Below are 25,763 nucleotides of genomic sequence, written 5' to 3'. Positions count from 1 at the left end.
CAGAGATCCACCTGGATCTGCCTCCGGAGTGCTGGGATTAAACGTGTGTGCCACCACTGCTGACCTGCTGTTTTGTTTTCTGCTGCTTGCATCAACGAGTCTCCTTAACTGCTCTCCACAACTGCACAGAAAACTATTTCGGGAAATCTAAAGAGAAGGTTAATCCCGCCCACCGTCTGAAAAGGGCTATGCTGTTAAAGGTGGGGGCGGTCTCGTGAACTGGAAGTCCTGTTAAAAAAGGGCAGAGGGGCAAGTGCCTGGGCATTGTTCACGGGTGGGACAGCAGGTGGTCCTGCATGTCTGAACCAGCTCAGGAGGCAGATGGGCCCAACTACAGAAATAACACACAAAACAGTCTCCTACAGGTTCAGTTTGATAATTGTGATAGATCATAAGGAAAGACTATTTGCTTTTAAATGCTTGTGTTTAATCACTAACATTCTAATAGAGAAATCTGTCTATGTATGTATGTATGTATGTACGTACATACGTATCTATCTATCTATCTATCTATCTATCTATCTATCTATCTATCATCTATTTTCAAGACAGAGTTTCTCTGTATAACAGTTCTGGCTCTCCTGGAACTTGCTTAGTAGACCAGGCTGGCCTCAGATTTACAATGATCTACCTGCCTCTGCCTCCTTAGTGCTGCGATTAAAGGGGTGTAGCACCACTGTCTGTCTTCCCCCTCTGTTTTTTTTTTTTTTAATGATTTTTGAGGCAGGTTCTCAATAGCTCAGTCTAGCCTGAAATCTGCCGTGTAGCCCAGGCTGTCCTCAAACTCACAATCCTCTGTCTCAGCCTTCCTTTTTCAGTGCTGTGATGACTGGCATGTGCCACCACGCCTATCTGAGGGTTTTGCTAAAATGAGGAGTTATGCGAGTTTCCTATCTGAAGTCTAGAACTGAAGCTGCCTGTCGTCACTGAGACATTGAAGGGCTCACCACCATTAACCAGTGACTGTAATCAGATGTTGCCAACAGGGTCTAGAGCTAGAAGCTGACCACTTAAGGGGACATGCTTTTATTTCCCAAGCCTTCCTGCCTCCCGCTCTTATTCTGTTTCTGCTGTGAACAGTTTTAATTGTTTATCTGTCAGCATCACTCGATTCAAACTTACAGATAGCCGGGAGAGGCTGTGACAGATAAGCAGAGAAATAAATGAACAAGATAATTTGAGAAGAATAAATGCTGTTGGGAAACCAGATGAGACAACATGACAGGGTATCTAGAGGGGGCTGGTCTTCACTTGTTTCTCTCTTGTCTGAAAGGGGTGACATCTGAGAACCATAGCAGCCAGCCTTAGGAAGACCTAGGTCCAGCCAGTATAAATGCTATAGCATAAGAATAAGCTCAGAGTAACCGAAAGTCTGAAAAGTGTCAATTTGGGCATAGAGCACCGAGCAGAGGGGCAGTGATATAAGGCGATGCCAGTAGGTATATCTAGGTCACACTTATCTTATTAGCACATCTCAAATTTTCCTCCAAAGATGAACTCAACCTTCCCAAAGCCCCTTTAAACCATCACAGCCTAAATTAGTTTCTTTTGTGAGATCTACAAATCTGGTCTATTTACTTAGGGGTTTGTGAGCTATAGCTTGGGGACTAAATATAGCTTACTATGTGCTTTTATAAAGAAAGCTTTATTGGAACGCAGTCGTGGCCGGTGATTATATCTTGTCTATGGCTGGTTTTGAGTTACAAGGGCAAAACTGTGTGGGAGTGAGAGGAATTATACAGTCCATGGGGGTAGGGGACTGTCAGAGTTTCATTCGTTGATACTGCAGACACAAAAATAATTGGATATGTTAAACAGGAGCATAAATTCAGAACAGACTGCCTACACTAGCAGTTCTGAGGGGTAGTTCCCCATTAGGAAGTATTCTAAAGCTGTTTGTCCTGTTCAGGTGGGTGGGCTTTCTGGCTTCCCAATGGCACTGTATAATGTCTCTTTGGGTTTAGAAACTTTAGGTTACAAGAACCCCAGTGGGACCTATTTTCTTTCTTTCTTTTTAATTTTAAGATTTCTTTAAAGAACACTGGTCCTAAGACCTGCATGCTTGATACATAGAAGGGCTGTCCAGGCTGATATGTGGGGTCAGGGGACTCACAACAGCTTGTAGTCACCAAGGTGGAAAAGAGCAGGATAAAAAAAGTGCAAGCATCTCACTGTTTTCTATTTCTAGGGCCTACAACAGTGCCATAATCTATTAAATTATTGCATAAGTGTGATTGCCAACATGAGCTTTTACTACTATACATGTAACTATGTGTATAATCACATCTTTGACTCAGTCTTTTCATCTGTAAAATGGGAACAGCTGTCTAAGGAGTTCACAAACTTAAGCACCTTATAAATGTGAGCATAAAGGTTGGAAACACAGCTATATTTTAAGTGTAGTCCACCATAAATATCTTGGAGATGACAGAGTGACAGTATTTCAGGATGATATTTTTTTTGCATATTAGATATTCCAGTACAAGGATATGCCTGTGACAGACTAAGTAAAAAAAGCACATGCAAAAATACAAGCATTTCTTCTATGGTAAGACCATAGCGCTGCTGAATTGGCTGGCCATGGGTACCAAAAAGTATTTATTTATTCATCTTCTAGGCCCTTTGGAAATGGACTGTCTTTTGGTGCTTTTAATTCCTCTCCCATAGGTTTCCTCAAATGAAGTTAAAAGAGCATCATACTGGTTCCAGGGGATCAAAGGAGAACTTTAAAATCTTGCTCATATGGGACCTTGGAAGGTTGTGTGTCAAGGCTACTATGTCCAGCTGGACATCTCAAACTTCAAAGATGTGTTGAGCCTTTATTCCACTTGGTGAGCAAACTCCCTGCATTTACCTCTCTTCACTTTCCTAAGGTGAGATGCCTTATTTTATTAACTCTAAGATGCCAACGCCAACCTCAGGACACTTTTTTTTTTACACTAACAAGAAAGAAAGAAACACCATCAATGAACTCTGCTGCTGTAGATTATATGCTGCATCTCAGAAATGATAAATATGTGAAAAATATGGGTCTTAGGACCGACCAATTTACAACTCTTTAAAATATATATGAAAATAAGAAATGAGACAGTAATAATGTCCATATTTAATCACTTGTATTCAGCATTCATCTGTGTTATATGCTTACAAAAAAGCCTACCTGTATGTTCACATAATGTCTATAATTCTGACGGCTAAACTGAATGATGGTGAGAGTTTTTTTTTTAATACTTTCTGTTATAGTTTGTATCAAATAAAGAGAACAGGGTGCAGAGAGGTTAGTGATTAGTGTTGTAGAACCCCCCATTCTCAAGCTGGGTTCTACTGTTTAGGATTCAGGAGGAATTTTCCTTCCATTATTTATAAATATTTTTGACACACAATTGTGACTTTATGATAGTCAACAGAGTTACACACTTCATATTAAAAAAATCCAACTTCATATGGATTTAAGGTCAGCTTACAGGGAAAAAAATTAATACATGAACCATAATTTATATGACTTGGAATAAAAATGACAAAAATTACTGTTTATGATGTAGGAAGGCTTGTCTATAAAAGACCCTGGCAAAGCACAAGAGTTTGAGACTTTGCTTCAGCTGGCTACAGGTCCTGAGCTGTTATCTGAAACTTGGACAAGTTAGACATTCAGTGCCCATGATGGTCCGATGGCTGAGAGATGAAGCCATGTGCACATCCTGGAGAGTGGAATATCTCAGGATGGGAGTTGGATGGTCAGGTTTGGAGTAATGAAAATGTGTGAGATTTGGGGAAATCTGAGAGCCACAAAAGGAATGAAGACACTTAGAAAGCCCAGACAGCTGAAGTAGAGTGTATGTCCTGAAAATTCACAAGGGTAGGTTGGGGCTTTCCTGGGGAGGTGATAGAATTGGTAGTTGTGGGGCACATAAGGCAGAGTTCTATGCTATCGGGGCCAGAGAGGCTGGAGAAATAACAGGTATTTGGCTGGTCAGATAGACTACAGACAATAAAACAAAGAGATGTAGGGATTAAGGTGGTGCCATTGATAGGCTTATGTAACACTGTTGATGTTTTCCAAAGAAGAAAATATTTCAGTGAAGGTTATGGGGTAAATGGTGGTGCTTGGCCTTGGCTGAGGGGGTAACAGAACTAGCCCTTCTGAGCTTTATGACCAAAGGTCAGTTGCAGGACAAGAGCTTATATTTATGAAAGCAGAGGTGGGGAATCTACTATCTACAGAAAAATCTAACAATTATGGAATAATCTCCCAGGGTTGGGGGCAGCACCATCCAGCAATCCTGTAAAACAGGCATTGCCGTTTCTGTTCTGATCTCGAAAAGCTGAGACTCATAAGAGGTGAAATGATTTTCCAAGGTCATCCTAACGAACAAGAGGTTTGCTGTCTGGCACCAAAGCTTTTAACAGCATCACCCAGCCTCTGATGAATACATCACGATCGAGTGATGAACAGATAAACTACAAAAAGGAAAAGGAAAAAAGAGAACAGAGTGCACGCTCCCATTGAACTGCACTTAAAAATGAAATATAACTATTAAAAATAATCACAAATATTATCTTGTCACTAATTTTCTAGCTTTGGTAAAAGAGTAAGTACTTAAAGTAAGTGGGAAGTGAGCTGGCCTTTGCATCAGTTCTGTGACTCTTCTACCGCTGTTGTCTGCGTTATGGCTCAAACAAAAACTGCCCAGTTGTTATGTGTGTGAGAAGGGGTGTGGCTGGAGGGGGGGATCAGAAGACTTTCAGGACAGTCACATTGGTCACAGTGACTCTGAGCATCCCAACAGTGCTCCAGCATTGGTAGGAAGGCTTGGCTATGGGGACAGCTGCCCACAGAGGTGGCTGCGATGCACTGGCCTTCTAAGCACTTTTAGTGGCTCTCAGATTCCCTACTCACTCTGCTCCTTCGCATCTTCTTTGTGGCTGGGAGAACTGCTTTCCTGCTCCACACAGCTTTCACCTTGACAAATACGACTTGGCTTAAGTGTCCCTGCAGCCTTTTTAGCTTGCTCTTCTCATAGCAAAAGCAGCAGAAGGAAAAAGAGAGCAGGAATAGGAAAATTACAATGACATGATAGGCAGATCCTTAGGCTGTCTGTAAGACTGTCCTTACCCAAATAGGATTTGATCTCCCTAGCAACCACCCGTCTTTACTCCTATGGAAGTCCAAGGCTGGAGTGTGACTGAGTTTGCTTCGCTTACAGTTAACTCTTAAGGGCAAGTGTGAATACCTACCTTGCTTAAAACGGGTTATACCCCTTGTTAAAGTGCCTTCTTCATGTTCTTAAATGCTCTCAAGAGAAGAGAGCTTGGTGAGCAGTGCTATGGAATAGAAGAGATCTGTTCACTGAGTGACTTTCTGAGATTATTTTTACCTACAAACACTTATACTTGTCTGCAGGGCCCCTAGCACCATAAAAGTTTTTGGGTAAATATGCCCAAAGCATTTTATGAAACACAGTGTCTGACCTCAAAGAAACTTACAAGTTTTAACTACTGAGTCAGGAGGTTTGGAGGATAAATAAGGAAAAGAGTGAGAAGAGCTTTGAAGCATGTCAAACTGAGTTGGGCACTAACTCTTGTGGCAGCTGAATTACCTAATGTTAGAGTTTGTTCCCATACACCCTGTCCCCTAGTGGGTGAAACTGTATTTGTGGGAGTATCCAAAGGCCTCTGGGAGCTGCTGGGAAGGGTTATCAAGGTGCCAGATGATGAGAGAAAGGGACCGTTGGGCTGAGCCTTTGTGACACAATCAAGACATAGTAGCTGAGATACTGGCTTCCAGTGGACTATATGAAGGGGCAGAAGGGAAAGTGAACATATTTTTTAAAGATTTATTTATTTTTATTTTATATGTATGGGTGTTTTGTTTGCATGTATGTCTGTGTACCACTTGTGTGCTGGATGCTACCTATCCAAGCCGATCAGTACATTGCTTTGTTCATTGTACTTTGCTTTATTGCTCTGCTGCAGAGCTGTGTGCATGATCTAAGCCTGTTCAATGCTTGGAATGCTGGGCAAAAATATTTTCTCTTTGATTGAGTAATGCAATAGGGAAGCAGGAAGATTTAGGCCCTGAAGGTAGCCATTTTATAACCACAATTATATGAGCATTTTCTAACATACTGTCAAACCTATGTTGCTTCAAATCCCATTGCAAAAATGAGAACATCGAGACTTCATGTTATCAAGGGACTTAAAATAAATGTTCTACATGACAGTCAGATTTCTATTTTCCGTCTACCACACCATCCTGTCTAAACAAGATTCTGACCTCCACTTCAACAAGTCTTCATTAATCATGAGATCAAGAATTAAATTTTCAGGACATATTTTGAAATGCTTTTTTTTTCAATTTTGAAAAATTTGACAAATAATGACTATTAGATGCTTGGAAGAACCCAAAGAGCTTGAAGTAACAGACAGAATGCACCCCACCCAACAATTAAAATTAGCCATAAGATTTAGTGAAATGCAAGGAAAATCCAAAACATTCTAAAAGAGTTCAAAAATCAACAGCCCCAGGGTTTGTCTGTGGCAGATAAACTTGTTTCCACTGGCTACAGAAGAGGATAATTTGGAGCCCTTAGTGGTTTTCATGAAGCTGTTTGCTTTTGGGCACATTGAAGGCATAGCCATTGACTCAGAATGGCCTGCCTGAGCATTGTGTTTTTTCTATCACTGCTATCTATAGTCAGGGGTGGGCTGTGTCTGTCCACCACATCACGTGTGGGTGTTAAGTATAGTTCCTTGTTCCAAAATGGAGTTCTCTGAAGAAATCTAGAATTCTTGACTGGGTGTTCAGAAGCAGAGATGGATCAGAAGTCTTCCTGTTGGGTTTCTGTTGAAACCCAGACACAGACATGTCATTCACCAAAACCAAATTGTGCTGTTTGCTCACAAATCACTCAGCTAGCCCATCAGCTGTCAGTGTTATACACTCGCTCACTATGTGTCTAATTTGTAGGGCGGTGATTCTATTTCTTGGGAACATGAAGCCTGATAAGCATGGGATGAACAAATAGTACAGTTATTTTAAAATGCTTATGAATATAGATGTTTCCCCTTAGAACAGAAAGTCTGATAATCTTGTTAAAATGGTACAAGTTTAGTCCATAAACTATTCAGTCAATCATCTCATACACTAGTAGTTAAACAAAAATTCTGAAATAAATTTCAGAAAATATTTTTCCTTTAGAGCATTTATTTATTAATTTCAAAATACTGTTTCTCAAATGAGCCTATAACTAATTATATTTATCAATTGTTGACTTAACTTTTTGGCATTACAGACAAGCACATGAAGGAGAATTCAAGACATTTACAAAGATGTGCATTCTTGGGTCTCATCACCATCCATCCATAACTGCAACTGTTATCTCGATGCTTTTATTTATTTTTTCCCCAAGTAACAGTCACGGTACCTAAAAGTATACTGCATTTAACTAGACCACAGTGGAATTTTCCCTTCCTGAATCTATTCATTCTCTATCAATGAGACTGCATGAATCTAGTTCTTGGTATCTGTACAGGATAAAGTCATATTTTGGTGTCTTGATGCACATAGGTGATACAAAACGATCGCACAGTGACAGTAGCTCTTGAGGATTTGAACTTGATTCTATTTCGTCATACTTCCTTCAGGCAGCAAGACAGCTATAACAGGTATGTGCACAGATGGACTGCTAAACAGCTATTTTTTATCAGCATTTTATCAGGGTGTTGTAAAGGCTGAGGTTTTGAACGGAGACAGACATGCTCTAGTTTAGAATTCCTTTAGGTTGTCCATTTTGGGAATGGCTAAAGCGGCCACAAGAGTAGAATCAGAGATGAAGAATCATGTAAGAATCCTGGTGAAGAGCCAGAAGGCCATGGCGGAGAGAGGAGAGGATGGATTTCTTAATGGTGAATTGGGTATGCAGACTGGAAGAAAAGGAGGCAAAGATGCCCCCAAGAAAAGAGGCAAGGATGGCTTGATCTACTAGAAGGACTGAGTTCCTATTGGCTGAAATGAAGAGGCCCCCAAAGAACAGATTCGGGGTGGAAGATTCAGTCTGCACTCGAAGTCAACACACACAGTGCAGGGACAGCTAGCTGAACAGTCATGTTCACTGGAGTACTACTCACAATAACCACGTTACAGCATCAGCCTAGGTGTTTGCCAGATGAGTGGATACAAAGAAAGTAGCACATTTACACAGTGGAGTTTTATTCAGCCATGAAGAAGAGTGAAACTATGTTGTTTGCTGGAAAAACAGACCAAGTCAAGATCATCATATTAAGTAAAAGAGTAAGATTCAGAAAGAAAAATACTTCATATTTTCTCTCATTTGCAGAGTCTATACTTTATATCAAAACATAAAACTCTCTCTCTATGCAAATATATATATATTTCTTTTGCATATAGATGTGCAAAAGGAAGTCTGGCATAAGGGGACAGATCAGTGGGAAAGTGTGGGAGAAAAGAGCATGGGGGACACTATGGTCAAGGCACATCATATTCTTGAGAAAAACTTTCTTAATGAACCACAGCACCATGTACAGTGGATACCCACAAACGTAAAACACAAGTATGTGCTTGGCACGTGCTGACTTTGAGATGCCTGGGAGACCTCCAAGAAGAGATGTTGAAGAGGGAGCTGGGCATATAAACATGGTAGGCCAGCAATCTGGGCTGGAAAAACCCATGTGGACATACACACAGTACTTACTCATCTGAGAATGCGTGATGCCTCTAAGGAATGAGTGTTAGGAGCAAAGAGAAGTGGTCCAAGAACTCAGCTTTCCTTTCATCTTTGGAAGAAGGAACCAAGAGGCAGCAAGAACTGTGGCATGTAGACAGCAAGGTGGGCAGCCCTTGAAGCTGAGCAAAGGAAGGATTATGAAGCCGGAGGATGACCTGCTGCACCCTACCCCCAGCCCTAATCTCCAGGGACTCTAGAGTAGCAACACCCATCTCCCCACTTAGTCTCTCTCTGATTTATATAAAAGACTCGCCAGTAATTAGCTTTCTTTTCTCAGCGGAAGTAAACTCGAGAGCATCCTTTTGTTTTCTTCTTTTTCTCTCTTCAAACTCCTTGATTGCCTCCCACAGTAAGAGCACATCTTAGTTTGGAAACCCAGTGCCCCTACACACATGAAAGAAGAAAGGAAAGCTTAACCTTCCCGCTCCCCACCAACTCTATCTTCTTTTTTATTCTCTTCTATTGTATTCTACTTAATTAAAAATAATGTTGTTTCTGACCTGCTAAATTGATTTCACTAACTGCTAATTCATCATGACCACAGTATTGAAAAACAGCTTTTCACAGTATCTGTCAGGGGCTTGGCCACATTCTTTATTAATCAGGAAGATAATGTTATTCATCTTTGCTTTTCCCAGTGAACCATCTGTGAAATCAATGCTCACCATGTACTTGTTGAATGAATAGTTTTGAAACCCTAAAGCCACGTTTCTTGAATGGAGCTCTATGGATTTTTGTTGCCTTTACTTTATTGATTGTACCCTGTGTGGAAAACTGTTCCTTCAAAAGTCTTTGTCTTGAGATGATTTGAGTCTTTTTGAATAGCTCCTGGAAGAGCTAGTGAAGACCACCCTCTGGGTGACATCCTCCAGTAGCTTTACTATTACACACAAAGCCAGAGAAGGCATGCAGAGTTTAATCTCTGAGACCCACACAGTGGAAGGAGAGAACTGGCTCCTGAACATTGTCTTTTGATTTCTACATGCATGCTGTGGTGCATTCCCACCACAGATAAATGCAATAAAGTTTTAAAAAGTGTCAAATTCAAAACAATTAAGCTCCCTTTAACCATCCTATAGTCTAAAAGAAGAATCTCAATATTTTAGAACAATCTTATTTTTTAATATTGTAATTTTCATGGTGCTTCATGACAAGATAAAATGTCTGTCACCCTTAGGAACAGGAGGAAAAGCTTCTATCAATTATCTGTGATTTGAAACAAATGGTCTGGAGAAAAATGAGTACCAACATGTCTTAGAATCCTAAAACATCTGATTAGAAGTGATGTGTGATATAACCTGCACATGCCACTCAATAAAGCTTTACCACAACAGCCCAGCATATAGTAAGTTCTCAATAAGGGTGAACTGAAATGAAATGCTTCATATGGAATACCTACAAAGAGTCATGAAGGAGATGGAATGTCTTGCTACCATGTTATTCTTCCTCATGCAGCCTGTCACTTACAAAGTCCAGATTATTGGAATCAGGTCAACCGGGGCACAGATCTGACCATCAAGTTTGTGATTTTATTTACACGGTCCCCTTCTAACTTCAGGCTTTCAAATATAAAATGAGAATATTGAGACTTACAGGGATATGACTGTAAGGATAAAGATAATATAAATATAAAATAATTTACAACATAATAAATAACATGCAGAATGTGCTCATTAAATATGATAACAGAGACGTCCACCAAATGAAAGACATGTCCACTAAATGAAAGCTTGTAGAGTGTTTTCAGGGTGAGAACTGGGAAAAGGTACCAAGCCATGTGGCTGAACATAAATAAGAATTATGGGTTAATTTAAGTGTAAGAGTTAATCAATAGTTTGCCTGAGCTAATGGCCGAACAGTTTTAATTAATATAAGCCTCTGTGTGTTTACCTGGGTCCAAGCAGCCGCAGGACTGCAGGAGCCAGGCAGGAACAGGATAACTTCAGCTACAGGTGGGCTTGATCCAGAATGTGTTTTCATGTGGAAATCATGCAGTAAGGGATTGATAGTTAAATCTTTATGTGGTGGAAGTCCCTAAATCCTATTTAATTTATGATAGAGCTTATCTATAATGGAATAATGGAATATACAATAAACACAAGACTCTGAGGCTTGGTGGGGCTGACAGAGATTGGTAGATTTGGGGGATTCTCCAGAGGCTTGGGTATGGGGGACGGCAGACTAGTCAAGGCAGAACAGAAGAAAACTCCACATTGGTTTTAAGACACTGATGTGCATGACTGTGGCAATGGCAAGTCTTAATCCCACACGGAGGTCACCTGAACCTCAGGCAGGAGTGATGCTGCCATATTGGGACAGTCTTTCCAGGAAAACCTCAGTTTTGCTCTTAAGGTCTTTCTATTGACTAGATGTGGCCCACCATCCACATTATTGAGGAGAATTACTTTTATGTAAGGTAAACTAATGGCTGATTTTATCTGTATCTCTAAAGTGTCTAACACAGCACCATCCACATAAGGGTTTGATTCAATGGCTGGGTACTCCAACCTAGCCAGGTGGCCATGTAGAAATCACCACCATGGGTGGGGACACAGGCAGCAGGTTCTGGGGCAAAAAGAAGGCTTTGGAGTATGGTAGAGTCACATCGCTTACAGATGTTCAGGTTTGCTTTGCTTGTGAGTTGTACGTGCTCTGTCTGTTTTGTGGAGAAGTTATCATTTGGATCAAAAGCCTATGTGTAAATACGATGTCCCCATCTAGCTTCTCTGGAGGCCCACAAAATCTTTCCAACATCAAACTTCTGTGGCCTCCTTTGTACCCAGCACCTGGCAGAGTGTCTGGCCAGTCAAATTCATTAACATTTTTTTCTTTATTTCTTGTTGACAAATAAACAGGAAGACTTGAAGTTAGTGGAAATATCATGCCAGATGATATAAATAGGAATCTGAGAGGCCAATGTTTCCCTTAAACCTTTTATCTAAAAGATCAGTAACTCATAATGCTCCACCTTAATAAACATAAATACAGAGTTAATCTACAGAAGTCAAGATTTACTTTAAGAACTTGAATCATGGCTTATAAAATAGTTATTGCACTTTTTAAAAACCTTTTGCTTAGAAGTCTGCCTCACCCACAAATCTATAAGCAACCTGGGAGAAGAGATGATGTTGGTTTTACAGGCACTGTTATTCATACCTACAATCCCCATTCCAAGGGCAGTGGGACCATGAAGTGAAATAAAAGTGTTCGCAAAGTGCATAACTACCTCAACTGTGTTAGAACTGATTTATTAATTAACTGAGAAATGAAATATAGGAACTTTTAATCCTGGATTCTGCTCCATCAATGATGGGGAAGAAACCTGGCACCCAAAGTCTATGGGTAAAGGTGACCTCTGTAGATTATGTTTTGGTGCATGGAGGAGCTGGTATGTGTCCACATGTGGGTATGTAAAGGCAGGATGGCAGGTAGGAGACCCATAGCCAGCATTCAGAAGAACGGCATCCAAGGGATTGCACATGGATGTTTCCATGGAGACCTTCAGGTATCCAAAGCTACATCTCGCAACAGGGCCAACTGAACTCTAGGTCAAGGGAACTGTATGATTGGATCTGGGAAGGACTAGTGAGCAAAAATAAAAACTGTCATCTTACTCAGCCTATTCCAAAGCACATTTTATTTATCATGGACCCTTAAACACATTTTTCAGAAGTGGTTTCCAGGAAGGGCGGGGATGATGACTCTGGGATTGTTTGCTTTATGAAGACTCCGGGACACTTGCTGATAGGAGCGTGAACGTGTCACTTAATCTCACAAATGCCGTTTTTCTTCATGTGACTTCTAGTCACACCATCCCGTGGCAAAACCCATCAATTACAAATGAATGCTGATGTACAGAATGTAATTAAAGCTGATACAATGATAAGCAGTAGCATTTAGTCAGACTTCATACATCCTTTTAGGCCAGTGCGTTTTCCACTTAGCCACACCACACATTAATGAGTTATCTATCTACTAAACTCTACAAAGGGGGAAAAATCAATGGATACATATTAATACTTTCAACAACCTAGGGGCAAAACATATTAAGAAGAAGACTCTTGACCAAACCCAATGGTAGGATCATAGAATTTGTGTCAAGTATGTGCCAGTATCTGTATTTTCCAAGGTATTAGGGTAAACAAAATGGAGTTATAGAGGCAAGTAGGTATGATGGCTTGTAAAAGATAGGCATATGCCTTGCACTTGAGTCCATAAACCCTGAGCACACCGTCAGTTTAAAGAACTGTGCACGTGTTTGTGTTCATGTGTGTGTGTGTGTGTGTGTGTGTGTGTGTGTGTGTGTGTGTGTGTGTGTGATGTCTTCTCTATTGCTCTCAAGCCTACTTTTTCTGAGACAGGGTCTATCAGTGAACCTGGACCTTACCTATTCTGATGGGGTAAGTCTAGCTGGCTAGCAAGCTCCAACCACCCTCCTTTTTCTATCTCCTCATTGCTATGATTATAGATACATATCGGTAGGTTTGGATTTTCCCATGGATGCTGGCAACCCGAACTCAGCCTCCCATCCTCGTTACTGCTGGCACTTCACCGCCAGAGCACCTATCCATCCCGTGTCAACATTTTGGTGGCAAAAGTATGAGGGGAGAAGGGCCTATTTATGTTTATAAATGATGATCTCTGGATGTAAGACTAACAGGAGCCTTGCTAATTATACACACACACACACACACACACACACACACACACACACACACACACACACATGCTGTTATTACTTCTCTCTTTAAAAATCTAGTGTCTCCTTGCCCCCCACACCCCACGGATCCACAGCACACTTTGTACAGAGCAGTGAGGTTTTTCCCACTTTGGAACTGAACTACCTACAGAGAACAATACTGCAGGTGCACTTTGAATGAGAGAGGCTTGGTCTTTTTCCCCCCTTTATCATTTGCTAATGGGTCATACTGGCTCTGTGAGAGCTCTCCACATACCCTGCCACCTCCCAGTGGCAGTGCTGGCTGTCTGCAGTTCATATGCTTCACTGTAGAGATGAGTGGGCACTTAACTTCCTACTCATGTTTGCAAGTGTTTGTTTAGAGTAAAAGTCTATGGATTAACAAAAAAGCATTAAGTTAAATTCCATTTATGACATCCTATAATATTGAAAAAAATATCCTTTCTGGGTGAGAATTAGACAAATAACTAGAAAAATATATTTGAGGGGCTAGGAGTGGTAGAACATGTGCTTTGCATTGTTGGGGAATATTATTTAAAGGTGTGTTACTTTTGTTTGTGTTGCATTTGTTTAACTCTGTGAAGCTGTGTTACTGTGCCTGTGTAAAACACCTGATGGTCTAATAAAGAGCTGAATGGCCAATAGTGAGGCAGGAGAAAGGATAGGTGGGGCTGGCAGGCAGAGAGAATATATAGAAGAAGAAATCTGGGAAGAGGAGATCTAGGAGCTAGAGAAGGAGGAGGACTCCAGGGGCCAGCCACCCAGCTACCCAGCCACCCAGCTATAGAGTAAGAGTAAGATTTACAGAAGTAAGAGAACTGGAAAAGCCCAGAGGCAAAAGGTAGATGGGATAATTTAGGTTAAGAAAAGCTGTCAAGAAACAAGCTAAGGCTGGGCATGTATAATTAAGAATAAGCCTTCATGTGTGATTTATTTGGGAGCTGGGTGGCAGGCCCTCCAAAAGAGTAAAAAAACCCAAACAACAGAATTGCATGTCTGAGGCCTTCAGTTTGACCCCCCAGACACATGTTTTCTCTTGGAATGTCCACAGGAAACATTTTTTTTTTCCTGAGAAGAAGCTATTTCCTAAATAGTATAAAAACAAAAAAGATATGTAATATCCTAGTTTCTGTACAAGCTAGATGTAGATGTAATTCTGAACAGACAAATAAAATATTACCATAGTTGGACCAATTTCTCAGTATGACTCTAAGAGCTGTGAAACTGTGCACAGTGGAGGCTGTTGCCAGGTGTGAGGGGCAGGCAGTGGGGGCAGCTTCTGTCCAGAGGGACAGTGGGGGCTGACCAATGGTAGTTTATTTTAAAAAAAATACATTTTTACTGAAAATTTTTTTCTCATGCAATATAAAAAATTAAAAATGACCCACAAGAAACACACGCAAACACAAAATCTGAAACCATAATATACAAGCAAAAGGCCAGTAAGAAAGAAGTATATCCAAATAAAACAATATGGGACAAAAAGTCTACGCAAATACCACTGAGTTTGTTCTGTGCTGGCCATCTGCTGCTGGGCATAGGGCCTGCCCTTCAGTGTGGTTTGTGTACCCAGTGAGACATCACTAGAGAAAACGGATTTCTTTCCTTTGCAGCAGCTGATTTTCTTGTCAATTATATTGGTGTCAAAATTTTCTATGAATGGAGGGATAAATTTGTCCCGTGTTTACAAAACCACATTTTCTTTTGTTCTTATACAATAACCCAAAGGAGAAATACAAATTTTGTGTGGGAGGTAGCTGAATATCAAGACGTATTTAAATGGTAAGGCTGTAGCACACGTGATCAATAAAAGTCAATGGAAAGTGGGACACATGACCGGATTCTTGTGTGGAACATGCTCACAGGCTCCTCTAGGAGGATCCAGTCCAGATCTAATTGTAATGCATTTGTTAATTTTAACCAAGATGTAGACCACAGAAGATAGCATGACTAAGTGCTAAAATTTTATTGTTGCATGGACTCAACTAGCAATGTAAAACAATCCATTTCTAAAGGAGTTCATGGTAACACACACACACACACACACACACACACACACACACACACACACACATTGATGGTAGGGCTGCATTTATAAAAGCATTTTCTGCATTTTGTTTAGTTGATTAAGAGGCATAAAGATTTATTTTAAGGCGGTCTGTCACAGCACTTCTTTTGTTTTCTAACTTAACAACAATTTTAAAACATTAAAAATTTAAATATATTGTTAACTGAAGTATTGTTATGAAACTTTCTTCTTTCCCTTTCCAGCCCTTGCCATGTGTCCTTCCTCTAACCCCAGGTTGGTCCACTCTCAAGTTCATAGCCTCCTTTTCTTTATTACTATTGTACATATTCAAATATTGGCATAAATATGTATATATGACATAGATAAACATGGAGGCGCTTAAACATAAATGTCCGTATACTCAGACACACACTGTTTTCTATTTTAATAAAGTGGAACTGTACGTTAAAGATGCCCAGTCCCTGGCCTTTCTCCCTCAATAGCATAAACTTACCATAATCACATGACAGCACATTTCAATCTGTCTCATTCCTTTTCAAGTTATGAACTCTTCATAACTTGTCTGGTAGAGCTCATTCACTTAACAGATTTTAGCACCCATTTATCATGTGCTAAGCATATATCCAGGTAATGGGAACACAGAAATCAAATCACCGGCTTCCTGGACAACCCCCCTACCATCTCACACTAAAGGAGTGCAGAGGTAACGCACACAGGGGCACAACACACACACACAGTTTTCTTGAAGGGAGAAAAATCTCATGGGGCCCAGCCCTAGACAAAGAATTATAGGCAGCTAGGGACTACTGAGAGGGAGAATCAGCCTGTCCCAGGGATTGGACCCCTTAGTTATCCAATACAAAGTGGTCAGCTCTGAAGCCACATACTACAGCAGAAATGGGTACAGCAAGCTATATTTATATATTTGTGCATATATACATAGGCACACACACATGTATATACATATACACATATATGAATGAACACCACACATATAGAACTCAGCTGGAGGAAATGCTAGTGTTGACATGGAGGCATGTGCACAGGTGGGAAGTTCTTCACTTTTAACTCTATAGGATTCTTTACTATTTGTTCTTTCCACAATTAGCATGTGCAACTTTCATGACAAATATGAGTTATGTGGAAAAACTCTCAACCTACAAGCCCTATGTGTCTGCGGACTCAGCATTCAGGTTGTGTTTACATTGTCTCAACCCAAAGGTAAAAACTCCATTAGGTTCAAAGACCTAAGGAAAGGTTGGGTTTTTCACAGGAAACTAAGGACCCTGAGGTAGAGACCGAGAAATTATTTGCTTCAGAGAATCAGCTTCAGAGAATTATAGAATACAAGTTGCTTCCCAATTTCTTCAGCTAGAATTTTATGTCCAAAGCAAAGAACATTTACATGTGACTGAATGCAGGAACCCATATGCTCCATGGCAGTCTGTACCACTTATTTTCAATGAGATAAAATAGCTTATTTAAACTTTGAATTTCCCTATTGGGTTCAGACGATTCAGCTGTTTATCCAGCAGCACCCTACTTAAAAATAGATAGCATGACATTTGTGGGTGCTTTAAAAAAATACCCATTGGAGAGAGGAGCAGAGCACTCACGCCACACTTATCATTTCTATTATGTAAGAGTGGTGAATTGTTATGAAATGAAGGCTTCACAGAAAAGAGTCTTCCTCCCAACAATAAAGGAGCCAGCAGCCTTCACTGGCTGTACAAGGGCATGCCAATTGATATTACTACTTGGTGATTATAATTGATGTTGTAAAAATCCACTAATAATATATGGAGATTCTCCTTCTGCCGTCCTCCTCATTACAGACTTTCCACCTATCAATTTATCAACTACTTAACGAGTGCCTGCTATATGGTCGGTACTGTCAGTTGTAACTGAATACACAGGTGACATTGAGTATATTTTACAGATCTGTGTAACAAGATTTGCATCAATCTCAAACGTAATTGGTATGATTAATATTGACCTTAAGCCTGTGGTCCCACAATTCCATAGACAACCGGGACAAGCATTAAAATATGTTGAACTCAAGGGTGTGTTGTCATCAGAAATACCAAACTGGAGATACACAAGAATCTGAAATATTGAAATTGTGGTTCTGACCCAGCACCATTGCTGATGGCAAAGGATAGGGCCATGAGGAAATGAAACCAAAGTACTTCTTTCCCACCTGGCGTAACACACTGATCTTGGTATCTTACTGATTTTATTTATTAAAAAGATATGCTTTATGAGGAAATTGCATTAGCTTGGTGATATGAAGGAGGAAATCAGGTCTGTGTGAGGAACCTGATGTGGTCTTTACCGGGCAATGTTTTTTATCTACAGTTTTATCAGCATTTTCTGAGTACTCATCAAAGCCCGACAGGGTTAGGTCCATCTTCCTTCATCAAGTATGCACTTTACCCCAGGAGCTGTCACTCACACTACAGGTGGATGGATGGGCCCACTGAGGAGGAAGTCAACTGTTCTACGACTTGAATACATAGCTTGTTCAAATCAGATTTGCCACCTGCTCCTTCCCAAGGGGAACTGGTGACCTGAGGCCGTCCCAGTGAGTGGCCAGGTTAAGGGAAGAGAGTCCTCTATAGCTCATTTTTCATGGCCCTCTAGAATTTACCTCATAGAGGCAGCTTAAGTGCCCCCTGCCCCCCCTGAAGCATTGTTTCTCCATTCCTGTTTTCTTTTCCTCAGATTCTGCAAATGCTTTTTAATGGTCTTAGTGTCCCCCACTCAGAGCAGGGATTTGGTGCTTTCTTTTCAATAGCAAGGTCTACTTCTGAGCACCCTGTGGCATTTTGTAAAAGTTATAAATACTAATGATGAACAACCTAGCAGGTTCTTGGGCCCCCAGGGTTATGGGAGGACTCAGAGTGAGGGGAAGAAACAAAGCCATTTCTAACACAAAAGCAAGAGGTAGCCAGCCTCTCATTAGCTCCAGCTGTTAGATGTGAAAAAGTTTGGTAATAAAATGATGCAGGGATTTTGTGTTGTGGAGCCAAGTGTGCGGAACAGGCTTCCAAGATGTGTTTCCATCTTCTTTCCAATTTGGGGTGTTATGATTTAACAGGTTTTTGAAATCCAACCAAATGTTATTTCCTTTCTTCTTCTCCTCTTACATTTAAACCTGCATTGCAATGAATTAGATCTCCTTCTTCAATAATCTAGGCTGCTTATTTCCTATAAATGTACGTTTAATTGACTGACTTAAAATTCATTTTCACGTGAAGATGTGAAGATTCTTAACTGTTTTCTCCCTTTCAGCACCATGTCTTGTCCTACTTGCTCACAACTCAGGTATGAGTACATTAATCTTGGCAAGTGATGGATACACCTGTTCCTATAATTTATACAAATGTACCCTCATTTTCATAAACAAAGCTTTAAAAAGTTTTGAGTTATAAAAACACTTGAAATATAATTGACAATTTCATTTTCACTTTGAGTGTTTTTAGGACCAAACTCTGGACTATGAAAGCCATAGACTGGGAAAAAGGCAAACACCAAACAGTGTTCTTATTAATGAGGCATGTATCTCCATATTTATTTTTTAAATAAAGCCAAAATAGTTGCATGTACTCATCAATTTTGAATCAAACATGATAAATTTATGTTTTTTAAAGAGTATTGTAAAACTTCTGTTTTTTTTTTTTTTGTCCTATTCTGTTCTCAGGTTGATAGAAGGACTTGTTTCCTTTAGACACTTATGGGGTGCTGTGAACATTGTTATTTTCTTTATCCTGTGATAACTGCGACTACAGGATACAAATTAGTGAATCAGTGTATCCATGCATTCATCCACATGTATAGATAGAGTCTCTCCTGTATGCCAAGGAGGGTGGGAGCAGAAAACAGTGTTCGTGGTCTGGTCTTTATTCCTAGGAGCCTTTCTGTCCATTGAAAGAAGAGATGGAATTACTGCAGAAGGAAGGAATCACAGTCTGCCATGTACTGTAAATTGGTAAAACAAAACAAAACAAAACATATTTACAGTATTGGCACAGTAACTAGTTCAAGGTCTTCCTTGACTTAAGACTAGAAAGATGGGCCAGATGTTGCCAGCTAGGTGGAAGGAGAAGAAAGGCTGCATGCAGAGACAAGAACACGTGTGTTTTCTGCACAATATGCAAACTGACAAGAAGTAAAATGATACATGAAGAGCTCACAGGAAACAAAGTTCACTTCAGACCTTGGGTGTCTCAACAGTACTGCTAGATTACATGAACACTATTCAGACTTGTGCTAACAACCGTCTGGACTTGGTTGAATGACCTAGAAGGTCTTTTTAAGGCCTTCATTCCTTGAGCTGTCTCTGTATCCCTAATGAGGCATTCTGAACATAGAAAATGGCTCTTTTTCTTATTTGCTGTTGTTTGGGTCTTTCTGGGATATAGCTCATCTTTTTTTTCTTTTCTTTCCAGATTGAGGGTTTCTTTCTATAGCCTTAGCTGTCCTGGAAATTACTTGGTAGACCAGGTTGGCTTTGAACTCACAGAGATCCACCTGCCTGTGCCTCATAAATGCTCGGGTTAAAGGTGTGTGCCACCACCGACTGGCAATAGGTCCTCTTTTCTAAGATTCCTGATTGTTGCCTAGAGAAATTTCCCCAGACTAAACTTTCTCTTTCCCTGAATAGAACAGGATATTTCACCATTTCCTCAGCCACACTAGGCTGTGACCCTACCCTCATCTACAACTCATGGCTGCTCTTCTCCACAAGAATTTCCTCATGCTAATGTTCAAGATCTCCACAAATGACCTTACCCTACAATGGATTTCTCTAGCTGAGGTACCGTGATCCATCCCTTCACATATTCTCTCATGCACTGGCTGTGTAGAGGACCTCTGCACCTCAAACCACAACTTCTGTAGTGTCATCTACCTTATATTAATGTTCTATTTCCCCTTATCAGCTCATTTGGAGAGTTGTCTTTCATTTCTCAAAATTCCGGCAGCTCTATCAGTTTTCTCTGCTGCAGTATCATGTCACCAGAAGCCCATCACCCAGCCAACAACTCTCACATATTCTCTCACAGTTCTGTAGGTCTGAAGTCCAGACAGGTTTATGAGCTGAAAGGCCCATACCAGCAGGGCTAATTGCCCTTCGTTGCCTTTTTTAACTGTCTAAAATGGCATTCCTTGGCTCATGACTTCTCTATCTTCAAAACCAAGAGTGGGTCAGCTTTAAATCTCTTTGTGCTTCTTGAGTCAAATGGAGTTCTGTGGTTGAAAGTCTCTCTACAGCGTCACTTATGAATAGATGTATTTAGGGTCCACCATAGATAATCTCCCCATGAAGATATATAATGTAATCACATTTTCCAAGTCCTATTGACCATGAAGATAACAAGCACACTCCCCTAAGATCATGACATGGCCACATTGACTATTGTTCCTCTACTTACTGTAGCCACATGCATCATCACTTGACTATTCTGCGCGGCCATCACTTATGATGTAGACACCAGTGACATCTCCATTGCATAGATGAGGACACTGGAGCACAGAAATGGTAAATAGCTCAGTCAGTTCACATAGAGGATTTCGAGACAGTTGTGCCCCCAAAGCTTTTACTCACACTCTGCACTGTCTCTCATGGTTTAGGACTATGTACATACACATGTTGATTCTCACAGCAGGGACTCCAAAGATTATCATGGTCAACACAAAATGGAAAGTTTCTTAGAAATTGTACATTCCACTCCCCTAGCTGCACTCTTAGGTGTTTCTTCCATAGAGAACACTGCCAATTAGGTGGCTGGGTGGTAACAAGCAACCCTTTGCTTCTCCAGTAAAGACTAGTAGAAGCTCCCTGGTTAGGCTAACATCAGGCTGGGGCTGAAAAACCACTGGGGACTGACTGAGTTTCATCAAAAGGGCTATGGAAAGAGTAATGACAGGGCAAGACCTGTAAAATGATCCCTGCACAAAAGGACAATGGAAATGTAGCAGAAATGGAGAGCTTAGCTGCTTTGTCTGTACAGAAAGCAAGTAAGGGTGAAAGTTCCTGTAGATGGAGGGGCTGAAGGAGAGAGCATGAGAACAAAGAAAGCCATAGCACACAGAAAAGTATTTCCCAACCAACAGCAAGGGAGAACTATACCCAGGGCAGGGCAGACTGTTGGATGTCAGAAAACAAAGGAACACCAGTAGCTAGTGAAAAATTAAGGCTTTTTCTATGACCACAATACATGAAGAATAAGCCCCTTTCTCTCATTCTAAGAAGGCAGCGATTACAGGATGAACAGAAAGAGTCAGCCTTTGGAGTCCAGCACACCGAAGGGCTAATTCTTTAATAACAGTGTCATAAATGGCAGTCCCCTCATTTACAGAATGGACAGAAGAGCCAACCTGGCTTAATCTTTCCAGGGATGAATAACATCCTGCAGCCTCAGAAGACCACGGGCAATCTCAGTTAGCACTGTAGCTAGATGTTATGTATTTAGATAGATTTTACTGTGTGTGGGGGGGGGGGATGGGTGAGAAATTTTAGGCCCCCTGAAGGCCTCTCTGCCACTGTCACAAACAAACCAAATCAGACCGAATCAGGAAAAGCCCAGGTTTAATGGGTAAAGCATTCCTGGGCGATTCCCTGTCCTGGCAGAGAGGAGAAGGGGATGAGACCAGGAAGAACCATGTGTCTGGTTTCGGGGATGTGGCTTAGATAACCTGCGGGAGTGGTCTTGAGCCTCTCTGGGGGAGGAGCTGTGTTTGGCAGGCTTTGAAGGGATGGGTTTAGAGAAAGAGGGGAGAGGAGTTGAGGAGGATCTCCCATCAGACTCCTTCCAAACATTCCAGGCCCTTTGGGTATAGGGATGCCAGGGTACCAGGGGTTGAGGTGGACCTCCACCCAAACAGTGGGCAATGTGCTGGATCATGGGCCACAGCTATGAATAAGACTAGGCACCAGCTTTTGTGGAACCATTAGGCTAGAGGAAGAGCCAGCCATGAGATGAGCAATTCCGTATACAACAGAGAGTTCATGGCAAATAAGTGACAGACATTATGAGGACATGATGGAAGAGGGTATCTGTGATGGCTCATCTTTGTTGTTCACAAAGGACTGGAATTGAAGTCACCTAATACAGAGTTAAAAGCCAAGAGGTCAGAGCAATAGCTTAAAAACCTCCTTACCCTTCCTGCCACTGCTGTCCTTCCCTCAGTAAAGAGATCTACTTCCTGTGTGTCTGTCTTTTTATAGACTTTCTGTTCTGCCTTCTCATTGGTTGTAAACCCAACCACATGACCTCCATGTCACTGCCTGTCTCTACAGACCTCCAGGTCTTCTATGGTTGGTATTGAGATTAAAGGCGTGTGTCTCCATGCTGCCTGTATCCTTGAATGCACAGAGATCTGCCTGCCATGTGATCGGGACTAAAGGTGTATGCCACCAACGCCTGGCTTCTGCTATGGCTTGCTATTAGCTTTGACCCCCAGGCTACTTTATTTATTAACATACAAATAAAATCACATCTCAGTACAAATGAAATATCACCATAACCTAACGTGTTTATGTTTCTAGCAAGGTTTCACTGAGGAGGGAAACCCTCTCTAGATGTGGGTGGCACTGTCCTACAGGCTGGGGGCTTGGACTGAATAAAAAGGAGGAAGTGAGCTGGGCACTAGCGTTCATTGCTCTGCTTACCAACCGTGGATGCGATGTGGCCAGCAGACTCACACGTCTGCTGCTGTGTCTTCCCTGCCACAAAAAAAACCCAAGATAAACTTTTCCTTCACTGATTTTCTGTCAGGAACTTTGCCACAACAACGAGAAAAGTAACCAAAACAGAGCTTGATTCCAATCTGGGTCACCCCCCTGGCTTTCCAGAGGCAATGATATCTCGTCCGAGACCAGAAGGTTGAGAAAGGGGTCAGTATGAAACAGGGAATGAGGAGGATGGAGAAAAGAACCAACGAGGAAGCAGCTTGTGCGAAGGTCCCCGGTGAGAGGATGTGATGCCTGTAAGCGAGGGAAATAGACCATGATGGCGGAAGTGCTGAGTGGACACAGAAGAGGAAGGAAATGTGTCCCAGTCATGCTGTAAGTCACATTAAGGAATCTCAGTTTTATCGTGGGGGTAAAGAGGAACCATTCAATGACCTGTGGTGTGTGTGTGTGTGTGTGTGTGTGTGTGTGTGTGTGTGTGTGGTGACACAGAGAGAATGCACATGCATATGCAAGAGCTTCACTATAGTGCTCAAGCAGGTCTTAAGTCCGCTGTGTGACTAAAGTGGCCTTGAACTCAACCTGTCATGGTCTCTCACTGCTGGAGTTTTGGGGCATTTGCCACCAGGTTTGATTCACTGAATGATTTTTCAGCAGCATGTTTAATGATTCTGCATGTATTTCAGAAAGATCATTTGGTTCTAGTTTCCAGAGCAGAGTAGATTAAGGAAAAACTAACAGGAAGATCTTCCCACCTCTCCACCCTCAATAAAATCTAGGCCTGACAGAGATTGAACTAGGATACTAGGATATGGGCAGAAGAATGGGAGAAGTAGACAAGTAAGTTATCCAGAGTTTGGTGGTTTTTCTGCTCATTCATTCATTCATTCATTCACCCCATTCTTACAAATGCCATGGTGACATGGCATGAGAGTAAGGTAAAGGGGAGGAGGTATCAGAGATGTGTCATAATCTGGATTGAAAATGAGGGGCATGGAGAGGAAAGGAACCAGCAAGATGGAGGTTCGGAAGACCGAGAGAGGCTGGGGCATGAATAAGAATGATTCACAATGATATCTGTGTATGAAAATCTCATACTGAAACCCATTATCTTACATATTAAAAAGCAATAAAAAAGAGAAGTAGGATACAGAGGGCATCAACTGCAGTTGTGGATTTGATATTCTTTAGCTTTGTTTCCTGGAATCCTTGGGTTCCATAGTCTGTGAAAGTAAATGAGGCCATATTGACAATAATAACTAGGTCTAGACATATTTTAGTCTCTCCCATCTTTGTTCTCCCTGTGGTTGATTCTCATTGTGCTCAAGAATGGGCTTCACGTGTATTTGGAACAAATCTGTTTGCTGCCTTCTGTCAGGCTGCTTGGCCACAGTGCCAAGAACTTTTTATGATGGTGGACCATCTGTACCAATGTGCCACCGATCACCACTGTCTTCAGCTGGTGGCTGCTCCTGGTTGTGTGCGTGCGCACGTGTGTGTGTGTGTGTGTGTGTGTGTGTGTGTGTGTGTGTGTGTGTGTGATGTAGAGGTACTGCTTTTCCTCATTTTCTCTACTACAACACTGAAAGAGTTCATGTTAAACTGTGTAAATAACACATGGCTTCCATGTGGCGTGACCAAAAAATACCTCAAAGGGCAGAGCCTTCCATTTCTTACTTACTATAGCCACTATAGTGAAAAAAGATCATATGAGAGCTGCTGACCAGTCTTGCTTATTTTGATCACTGAGTTGGTTTCAGGAAGCAATTGTGGACAGCAAGTCTTGGGGTGTATAAGTCTTATTTTGCCATTGAAGGAAAGTGAATGCCATGTTTCAGTGATCACACAGGGTAGTTTTCTACTTCCCACAGTTTTCAGATGGACAGGGGGCAATCTATGGGCTCTGAATTAGAGGCACTTTAGAGAACAGAAAGGGGGAAACATTAGGAAAAAGAAGTGAACACAATGCCTTGGCTATCCAAGGCAACTGCAGACATTGATGAGATGTGAGCAAGAATGTGCAGAAAAGGAGGAAGATAAAAGAAATGTTTTTCAAACTTCAAACAAGCCACAGCCTTCGTGCTTTTGACGTAGCTCTACACACTGAATATCTGTGAAATTAAAAATATTTTAAAACCATGCAATGTGAGTAGGTAACATGTGTTGTGTTGCTTTAAAAAATTAACTCTGAGAGACTGAAATTCCATGCCCTTACTTACTAAACCAGCACCTCAAGAGAAGTGCCTAAAACTTGTAGGCGGCCTTGGGTGGTAGTTGAGGGAGTGTTAAGTTACCACTGGTAGATAACACTAGTGTCCACACTCTTAGAACCTTGTTTACACTTTCAGAGACAATGGAGCCCAGAGTCCACAGTGGGTGAGGAAGTAAGAGAGACTGGTATGTAAAGTCATTGCGATGTTTGGAGAGTTTCAGTGAAGAAAACCTAGGAGTCCCCAGTTCACTTCCCAGGAGAGCCCCCAGTTTTCTTCCTCAGAAAACTAGAGAAGAAAGACAAGACAAGAGGAATAAGAGGATAGTTCCTTTCGGCTTCTCCAAGATTCCCTGTACACTCTAGCTGCTTATGAGGAGACCTTT

General features: G+C 41.3%; 1 protein-coding gene across 17 annotated transcripts in view; it reads right to left on the bottom strand.

The window, feature by feature from the left end:
* Positions 1 to 25,763, bottom strand: part of Dlgap1 (DLG associated protein 1) — an 826,029-nt gene that overhangs the window by 243,092 nt on the left and 557,174 nt on the right. Inside the window, exon 1 of one of the 17 annotated variants that reach the window (XM_036172841.1) lies at positions 20,908 to 20,964. The exons of 15 other annotated variants lie outside the window; for them this stretch is intronic. In XM_036172841.1, the coding sequence (XP_036028734.1) occupies positions 20,908 to 20,949 (42 nt within the window). In that variant the 5' untranslated portion in view covers positions 20,950 to 20,964. Of the gene's footprint in view, positions 1 to 4,897; positions 4,972 to 20,907; positions 20,965 to 25,763 lie in introns of those variants that run through there. One more of the 17 variants, XM_036172842.1, reaches the window with a different exon arrangement.

This window comes from Onychomys torridus, chromosome 23 (assembly GCF_903995425.1).
Source record: "Onychomys torridus chromosome 23, mOncTor1.1, whole genome shotgun sequence".
Classification (NCBI taxonomy): Eukaryota; Metazoa; Chordata; class Mammalia; order Rodentia; family Cricetidae; genus Onychomys; species Onychomys torridus.
Note: the sequence above shows the minus strand (reverse complement) of the source record. Positions and strands in the feature narration are given on the sequence as shown.